The sequence below is a fragment of the Diadema setosum genome, chromosome 21 (assembly GCF_964275005.1).
Source record: "Diadema setosum chromosome 21, eeDiaSeto1, whole genome shotgun sequence".
Taxonomy (NCBI): Eukaryota; Metazoa; Echinodermata; class Echinoidea; order Diadematoida; family Diadematidae; genus Diadema; species Diadema setosum.
The window spans coordinates 26,957,966-26,968,147 of record NC_092705.1 but is presented as its reverse complement, the minus strand read 5'-3'; the positions used below and the strand labels follow the sequence as shown (position 1 = coordinate 26,968,147).

The following is a 10,182-nucleotide window of genomic DNA, read 5'->3' as shown; positions in this document are numbered from 1 at the left end:
TTCGTATTCACATCAGCCCGAAGAGGGGGTATTCCGAATAGTTAAAAATTTTTAAATAGCTAATTCGACAGCTGAGTATGTGTAAACAGCATCAGTAATGTGTGTGTCCTCTCAAAAATTCCTCATGACTTGTATGCAGTTTGCCTCGATCGATCGGGTCACACACGCCAGGCATAATGGGATTCATCGCGCTAATTTCTCGAGTCGTTTTCACATTATCAAATAGCACGCTACTATCCCGCTATTTCAGAAATTTCCCGAGTTGGAGTCGAGAAATTTTCTCGATCAGAGCGATACAATTAGAGCGGTAATTTGTGTTCACATTATCAAATAGCGCGCTATTTCGCTATCGGGAAAATTTCCCAAGTCAGAAAATAGCGCGCTATTTGGAGACATCGGGCTGATGTGAAAACGCCTAGTGTCTTTCCATTACAATGCCACTTGCTTCACAAGTTCACCTGTGTAGAATTCATGCATGCTTTCTTCTTTTCTTCTGCTTCCTTGAGCGCCCACTCATGCATTCTTATGTGAGGCTGTTATGTCATCATCCTTGTTCGCTGTGATTAATGTAATGAATTATGAAAACATTCTTATTTACTACCCTACTTGATATGAATTAAAATATAATCTGCACCCAGTATAAACCAATTTATGTGATGTTCAAATGCAAATGTCTGAAAATCATCCGGAGGTCTCCTTTAATCATTTATCCTAAGATATAACGCAAAATCTTAGGAAATGAAGAACGACAACGCATTCAGATAAGTATCTTTATCTTTTTACCCTTGTATTCCTTCTACACTACTTCATACACTTAGATGTGGTTCGTGGCAAAGTGCAATGGCGTTAGTTACCTCGCCTCATATAGGTATGGCCTCCTTTTGTTCTGCTTGAGTGAATAATTATCTGCGTTGTGCTTGAGAATAATGGTCTGCAAGGAGAGGAAACTTTCTCCGCCATAAACACTGACCCATATCTTATGCTTACGTCAAACATTAATATGCTTAATTCAAAGAGTTATGACGTCACAAGGAAATCCATGCCGGTGTGTCACGTCACTTCACGTCATAATGTTCTCTCGGGGTATCATGATGTGTAAGTTTATCCCCCTTCTCGCCTCCCTTTCCCGAATGCGATACTGAAGTCATAGGACGGAGGTGACACGGCGCGTGCTCCGATCTTTAAACATGGCGCCCATATAGGTCTCAGTCGAGAAAGAAATCTTTGAAACATTAAAGTGCATTTTTTTTTAAGGATATGACAGGGTGACGATACTGTCACACAGACGGCTTAAACATGCTAAACGAGGTGACAAGGCAAGAAATAGTAATGTAAACTCAGAACACTGGGTGTGATTTAACTAAGAAAAAAAAAGTATCAAACGTAGGCCTACGTGTGGTCAATGTTTCATCCAATAACCGAAGGTCAACAACAGCTCCTGATATTGCCGACGAATATATGTTACATGCTTGGTAAACATTATAAAAATAATAGACGAAGATCAAACATGGGATCAAAACTTTACTCGGTAATAATCATAATACAAATCTCCAAATATTTTCGACAGATCATAGCAGAGGGATGACGATGAAATATCAGGAGCTGAGGAATTCATTTGGAATTATTTATATACCTTGTCCTTCCGGTTTCAAGTAAATTTTGATGGAACATTGCAACCATCAAAGAGGGGGCATTGCTTTCCTTGTTTGCTTTTATTACCGCTTTGGGGGCAAATTCGTCTAATTTTACGTACACCAATGTCGGTATGACATCAGGTAAACATGCGCCAGGCTTTAGAGCAGCAATGTGGATTGATGACCCTGTCGGCAATACAAAGATCAAACTCACATCCCTCTTGTTGAAAGTTTATCGCTAGCACCAGGATATCGGATGAACTATGATAAGGTCTATCGTTGGCACCTTACTGATGGTTGCTCAACTCCGCAGAGGTCTGAAGAGTCACCGTATCGTGACGGGTGCAGCTGTCCATGGTGCCGCGTCGCCGAGGCTTGGCGGTGCCGAAAGGATGAAGCGCTAGCTGCCGGATGTGCCTCTTGAAATCCGGCATGAAGATGGCGTAGATGAACGGATTGAGGGCGCTGTCGAGCAGGCAGACGAACCGTGCCGATATCTGGACGATCATGTGAACGATTCTACTGGGAGGCTGTGCGTGGTTGACGTAGAATCCGTAGCCGAGCCACAGGCCGCGGCAAATGAGGAATGCAAACACCAGGACGCTTACCATTCGTAGCATCTGCATGTTGCGACGAAGCTGCCAGCGAGCGACGCGGTCTCCCTCCACGATCTCGTGCTCGTGCACAGAACGCAAGATTGCGGCGTAGCAGACGAACATGACGACGATAAGGCCGATATAGAAGAAGGCGACCTCGTAGAGTAGGAAACCTTCGGCGAGGGTGTGTGATGACGGTTGTGATTCAAGCAAAGCTACAACAATGCCAACGACGAAAGACACTGGTAAAAGAAAGAGAGGTGATATCAGAAACAATAAGGGCCAAATCCATATTTGCAAAGCAAAAGCCATTAAAAACATTGTCAGGCGCTGACGTAATAACACCAGTGAATGGTCTTGCGCTTGGGAGACATTTTTGTGTTTAACAAAGCATCTTGAGTAAAAACAATTTTGGTTATACGGTCAACGTAAAATTTCTGACACAATGTTGAGCAAATAATATATTCCCTTTATTGTCATGATTATACATGTAAAAGTCCTTCAGATCGTGTGTCCAATCATAGCACTCCGTATTGCGGCCACCTAACTACTATAAGACGTTAGGTTCATATCATGTAACTAGCAAGAGATTGTAAAGACAGATTTGTGCCAAACAAATTACGTCATAATCTCTGGATGTCCTCGAATTTAAATTTCAACATCGTGATCACAGTTCTTTTAGGCGCTTTTAGATGTGCCTTACAATTTTGTCTTCAAACATGTCAAACTGTTGGCAATTTGGGAAGTAAAACAAAATAGACTTAAGCATCATGTTTATCATCATAATTATCATTAATACATGACGATTATCTTTCATTCTAAACTCACCAGCCCAAACTACGCACTGTTGAATCACCGCGTTCTTGATCGTTCGCCGTTTCTTGGTATCGAGCGGTTTGACGATAGCCCGGTATCGCTCTCCTGCCAAACACATCATCGTACCGCAAGTGGCAGTAAATGTAATCTGAGAAAATTAAGTAGAGGAAGCAGAGTATGAATTTTAGTAAGAGGTATGTTGTTACATCACACAAAGTTAATAGCACTTCTATCTTTATCCTACTCCTTCTATTTTGTAAGTACCTGTATGCTGTGAAATTATGTGTGATCATTATAATGATAGCTAGTCTTCGCTTTCCAGACAGGATCTTAGATACTGTATAATGCTGCATCTGTGCATATGCATAATGTGCCGATACTTATCTCTGATATGCGTAGCAACTTGAAAATCATAATTTCTCTTATGAATTACCTCACAGAATGATCAGGTGAATTTACAAAACCCAAAGTCACTGCAGTAGTTCAGAACTTCAGCCCTACTTTATGTAAGTAGAAAGCTAGTATATTAGTTTATTATCATTTATTATGAGTAATATTATTTTGCCAGTACTTCGTCCTTTTTCTTTTTGACCCCCTTTTTGTTTGTGTCAAATTTGCGTTGTTTGAAAATGTTGTACCCCTATTTTAGGTCATTAAAATGTTGTATTTAATACTTTAGGGGAATATGACAGTTATAATAATGACTGAAAACAACCGTTAGCCACCATAAAGTCTGAGTTTAGGCTATAAGTTTACAAAATGCGTTCGACTTCGTTACACAACTTACCCCTTGTGCAAACATGATTCCTGCGGACGCTTGGGACGAAAGGGTTAAAATTCTTGCCTGGAAAGCAATCAACCCGATGCCGACTTCGTCTACCACGGCGCACACAATGATGAAGATGAGGTCTATGACCGCCAGGTTGGCGACGTGGAAGTTGTGTGCCGTCATCATATTGGGCTTCCTGCAGATCACGTAGACGACGAGGGAGTTGCCGAGCACGCCGATGACCATGAGGATGAGCATGAACGCGAACAGGGGTGTCGCAACAGGTTTTACCTGCTCGGCGAGATCGTCGGGGAGCGTCGACATCGACAAATTGCAGGAAAGGAAAAGAAATACGTGCGAGCACTCGATATCAATGATGTCATCAGCCATGTTTTGTCTCGGTGTGAAATCTTGTTCAAACTTAAATGGAAATCACTGATATAGGCCGGATGACACCAAAATGTGGTTGTAAAGTCTGCTCACAGTGAATGAAACACATCGGCTCTGGCTGTCCCTGCGTCAGAGACCAAGCCGGTATATTTATGCCGTTATCCTCTATATCCACGACCGAAAGAATGAGAAAGAGAGACAAGTCTTTTAAATATTACGTTCTTCAGTTGATAGTTAAACCATTTACATTCTCTCTAATGTCAGTCCTTTCCACTTCTGTCCACTTGGCTACAATAGAATGAGCCAAAATGAAAACTTCAAACTGCTAAAACCGCACAGTCCGTTGATATCGGACTGGTGGTGGTAGTTTGATTGAACGCTTTAGGTTGGTGAAACCCGTAAACACATTCTATCAAGAGGAAAATAAAACTCTTCTCTCGACGCTAATATAGAATAATAGCTTTGTGAAAGGACAAGCGTGCCACGGGGAAAAACAAAACAGGGTACCCGCTTAAATGAAGCGTAATCAAATGTGAACTCAAGCTCTGTGCTACAACGTCTCTTCTATCCTTATTGATTGAGGGTATGAGGCTACAATTTCGCGGATATGATACGACGCATATCTGTTGTTTGTGAGCGACTGTTAAGAATAAAACGAATGTGGCTGTAAATTTGCTGTGCCTGCTATAAGGAAGTGTCTAACAAAGTCATTCGCACACACACTCCTGTATACATGGAGAGAAAATTATCTGCTCGAGATCAAAATGAATTTAAACGGTAAATCAAAATAAAGAGAAATCAAATATGACATGAATTTGAACAACAGGCCTGTCATACATTTCCCTAACTTATTTTGTTTGTTTTTTTTTCTGGGGAGGGGGATGGGATTGAAATTGTCTTTCACAATAATTCCGCCAATTGTGGGCATTCATTTGCTATTGACAGTATGTGCTTGAAAATGCACTTGAAATGTGCGAATATCTTATTCAACATTCGGTAATCCATGCAAACAATAGTCTCATTTAACTGAACATCTAGAGACAAATTAAAACCAATCAATCAATCAATCAATCAATCAATCAATCAATCAATCAATCAATCAATCAATCAATCAATCAATCAATCAATCAATCAATCAATCAGTCAATCAATCAATCAATCAATCAATCAATCAATCAATCAATCAATCAGTTAATCGATCGATCGATCAATCAATCCAACTCAAGCACTGTGGTATAAAATAGAATGTTGGGCGAACATGCGGATGGTTGCTTAAACACATTCAAGTATATAGTAACATCGGTGTAATAAGATGCTGTGGACGTTCCCTGTTTGGGTGTGTGAATTAAACATTTAGGATAAGCAGGGGGGGGGAGTCCAAACTATGCATGCGCCTTCATTTTTCAGTGCTAAACGGGCGTGACGACACGAGTCTAAGTATGACTCACTTACGGTGTACGTGTTACCCTGAGAATAATATGTTTGTAAGTCTGCTAAATGCACTTTGTAGTGTGCTGGTCTTTAAGCGCCATTAAACTACATGTTACAAAAGGGTCATTATATTTAAGTATGCGGGGTCATGAAAAGAACAAATGATTCACGAAAGAGTCGTGAACTCGGGGACCAATGAAAGACAGGGATATATAGACAGAGGAGTTCCGGGCGTAAACGTTGGAGTTCATAAATGTAATGATGTTACCGCAACGTCACTGAGTTCAGATACATTTTACCATCTCTACGTGGCTACACTGAAGGGAGGGAGTGACTACCGGCATATCATAACGGTTAACTAGATCAGGATGGCATCCGGCTGGGAAGGCGGGCGGGGTAGGGGTGGGGGGTGGCATTTACATCGCCACGCCCATGGGTATCACTCGGGCTCCATTTCATACGAGATGTTAGGATAGCAATTTTTTTCTGGTGGAATAGCAACTTTACCCCATAACAACAGCCAATCAGGAAGCTGGATTCTTGTTGTTACCATGTCAACTGCAATCTAGCAAGAGTTGCTATCTTATCACCTTTTTATGAAATGGGGCCCTGGCGTTAGGTCCTAACTGTATAGCCTCAAGGCTAGGAAATTTACCAACTACAGGCGACTCCCGTTATAGCGAAGTCATTGGGACCAGCAGTTTTCTTTCGATATGCCGAAATTTCGTTATAGCCGAACAGTAAAGTATAGAGATCATTTCACTTCATTTCAAAAACATATTTCAGGATGTAGAGATAACTCACATGCAAATTGGCAGGCGCAGACAGAGAGAGAGAGAGAGAGAAAGAAAGAAAGAAAGGAAGACAGAGGGAAGGAGGGGAGTATAAGAGAGGTCAAGTACATAATAATAATGTTCTACAGATAATGCGAAGGCTGTATATCTAAGTTGGCTAGTATGCCTACCTAACATACTTTAAGAGTCTCTAGGAAACAAAATTGATGAAATACAAAGAAATCTACCCCTACCGAGGTGAAACTCGATTCAAATTTTATCACTCTCGACCTTCAAGAGGCACAAACATATATATCAATACATACTTAAAACAAATCTGTCCCTTAATTTTTTTTTGGACAATATTATATGATATATAGAACAGAACTGAAGTTCATGCTGTCTATACCAACACTTTCTTTTTGTTTAGACATCATGAACTGCAGTTCTGTTCTATTTTTGACATTATTGCACCAACACGAGGACTACTTACTCAACATATGTATGTATGTATATATATATATATATATATATATATATATATATATATATATATATATATATATATATATATATATATTACACACAAGAATATAAAATATACACTACATATCTATATATATTCATATATCAGGGCTCCACACTAACTTTTTTTTTGGTGGCCTGAGAGAAAATTTGGTGGCCCGAAAAAACACAACAAAAAACATTTAAAGTCCTTTTTTTTTTTAATGAGTCAAATATTTAAATTTTATCATAGTAAGAATAGTAAGAAGCTGGACATATCTACTCATAAATAAACCTCAACAAACTCGCAGCACTCACTCTCAGGCACTCATTCAGTCCTTTTCATCCATCCTTTAAACAAATTTAACTGCTGAATGGTGAAGACTAAATATAAATATTCATTGACAGGCACATGGGTTGCAACATCTAAACATAAATAAATGACATCAGATTACATGCAAATGATTAAGAAGCTAGGAGAAATTTTGGTGGCCCGAGGCGGGCCACCAAATTTGCCCTTTTCTGAAATTTGGTTGCCAAACTTTCATGTCTGGTGGCCCCGGGCCACCGTTAGTGTCGAGCCTTGCATATATAAGTATACCCAAAGGGCATAGATAATAATTGCAGAAACAAATCTAGGTCGATATGACAGCGCAACATTCTGGAATGTTAAAAGACAGACGAAGTTCATCAATCATGAGTTCAATGCAGAACCATTTAATAAAAACACAACAAAGATATATGGATCAGTTCAAAATCACGTGATTGGCAAGCACCATTGTTTAATAGAACTCCCTCCATAAAGAGGAAGAAATAATTGCTTTTGATTGAAAAAAACAATTGTAAATAGACGCATTAACAAGGGAATAAGATGAATTGCTCGAGTAAATGATACAAATCGGTACCATTACGATTACCACTAATTTTCTCGTTCTACCCCTCACCCTAAATAAGAAGACATCCATTAGACAGCCCTACCTCCCCGCTTCAACACACACACACGCACACACACGCGATCACACAAGCAAATTGCAAACTTTTGGGCACATATTTCAACCACATCTTTGTCTTTGCTTGCTCCCCAAATTTGATTCGTTTTCGTTCATCACCATACTTCTGTTCTTCTTGTCCTCCTTATTTTCTTCTTCTTTTTCCTCTTTACCTACGCCATCATTGTCATCGTCAACGCCGTCGTCGTCGACATTATCATTATCATCACTATATCCTTGCTTCTCTCCTTTCCTAATATATCACTTGCATATTTTTCAGCAGCATTTCATTTGAGCAGGCAGCCTAGCAGCTATATAGCAATATCTTGGAAGGGTACTAAGTAATTAATGTCCTTTTTCTTCGGGTGAAGTCATACTTTGCCCAAAAGTAACACAAGAGGCCATACGAAAAAAAAAAATGGTATCAAATTTGGTCAAAAGCCGATCATTAGCCTAGTGTCACACTGTCCCGAAAATGGCACAGGATGGCCATAAGAATTTGGATTTTTCAATTCGCGTTGAGTTGGTACCGAACCTGTTTAGAGGCTGATCAACAGCCAAAGCAAGTATACGAGCTTCTGATAGCAGCCTGAGAAACTCCATCGGTTTTAGGATGCCCTCACGAGTATTATGCGATCAGAGCTGAATTTGAACATTCTTCAGCATTCGTAAATAGATTCAAACGTTCATAAACATATCATGAGCACCATGTTCTCTATTTGCAATATTTTCTTGTGCACCCTAGTTGGGTATCATGTATCATTTTACCTTCTTACATTTGATGCATTTTCATTAAAATAAGTGAAATGAATTGAAATTTGAATTCCCTAAGTGTGTCAATCTTTGCTTATAATTTTTCTACAATGCGACGCCCTCAAAATGCAAGGATACACGACCGACTTAACACGAACACAACAGAAATATTCGCAGCATTTTGTCTAAGATTCAGAAGTAATATGCAGTTGGTCTTATCTGTGAATTTACTTCTCCAACACATCAACTTTGATTAAGAAAGATTTTGGTTTTTTGGTCATCTACAGATAGTTCTACACACAAGTAAAAAAAAAGAAAAAAAAAAGAAAAAAAAAGAAAAAAAGATTTTGCTCTTAATCTTAAACAATATCGGCACCTTCTATTCAGACCAACTATTCTTTCACAAATTGATTTATGAGAACAAATAAAAAATGAACGAAAAAAAAAAACACCACATGATACTATACAAGTACTCGTGAAAATACTATACTTTACTGCAATAGAGTGTACAAAGTTTTCACTATAAAGTTTTGCAAGTCAGAATAAATCATGTGTGTTCTTTCATTCATAAGTTATTATGTTTATTCAAGTGAATACAAATATTCAGATACGATTATGTTCATTTCTGTATCAGGGAGAGAGGAATCCTGTTTCGTATTTTCATTCAAAATTTGATGAACAATATAATAGAATTGACTACGAAAAATACATTCATGGCGAGGTCAGTAAACATAGAATTTTAACAAGTAGATAAATAACATCTTGGTGAAGAATTGCTTAATTTATATGACTGAACAAAATGTATCATTTCTCCCTCGGGACTAATTATACTATAACTATGATTAGCTATTGATGGACAAACATTATATTAATTTAATTTATCACAGTGAAAAAAGAAAGAAAATTGTGTTTTTATCCTTATGGTTAACGAAAATACTTTCATAATAAACTATGGCAACTAGATTGATTCGACATTCGAGAACATTCCAAATTGCATGGAAATAGAACGAGAGGGAGAGAACGTGATAACCACACACACACACACACAAAAAGAACGTGATAACCATTTATGCGATTATAAAAAATATACAGCCACACTTATAGAGGACACAAACTGACAAGCAATGCAAATACCCAAACGCAAAGATACCAGATGTGGTACGGCAGCAACTAAGAAATTTGCAAACATGAACTGGTCTACCGCATTGAAAATGTCAAATATATATATATATATATATATATATATATATATATATATATATATATATGTATATATATATATATATTGAAATATAAATGTTACACATAAAAGACACACATACATACACAATCACATCAAATAATCTGCTGATCTACACCCACACAAGCACACCCACACACACACACACACAAATATACACACACACATACACAATAAAGGAGAAAGTCGGAGGTCTTCTACGATTGCACTGTTACATGCCTACAAGTCAGCCTACGTATGATGTGTATTCGTTATCCAAAATACACTTATCTGTCGGAGATGTTAAG

At 38.5% G+C, this 10,182-nt stretch overlaps 1 protein-coding gene across 1 annotated transcript; it reads right to left on the bottom strand.

Annotated features, from left to right (window-relative positions):
- Positions 1-1,921: 1,921 nt before the first annotated feature.
- On the bottom strand, positions 1,922-4,205 carry LOC140244442 (kiSS-1 receptor-like). Its single transcript, XM_072324082.1, has 3 exons — positions 3,834-4,205; positions 3,059-3,194; positions 1,922-2,472 (listed from the first exon to the last, which is right to left on the bottom strand). Exons 1-3 carry the CDS (start codon positions 4,203-4,205, stop codon positions 1,922-1,924), a joined length of 1,059 nt encoding a protein of 352 aa, XP_072180183.1.
- Between the last annotated feature and the right edge of the window lie 5,977 nt (positions 4,206-10,182).

Excerpts from the sequence above, each read along its gene's own strand:
- LOC140244442 (XM_072324082.1), bottom strand. The coding sequence starts at position 4,205 with ATGGCTGATGACATCATTGATATCGAGTGCTCGCACGTATTTCTTTTC. Across the intron at positions 3,195-3,833 it reads GAATCATGTTTGCACAAGGG|ATTACATTTACTGCCACTTG; the intron begins GTAAGTTGTGTA and ends TAATTTTCTCAG. Across the intron at positions 2,473-3,058 it reads ACAGTGCGTAGTTTGGGCTG|TGTCTTTCGTCGTTGGCATT; the intron begins GTGAGTTTAGAA and ends TTCTTTTACCAG.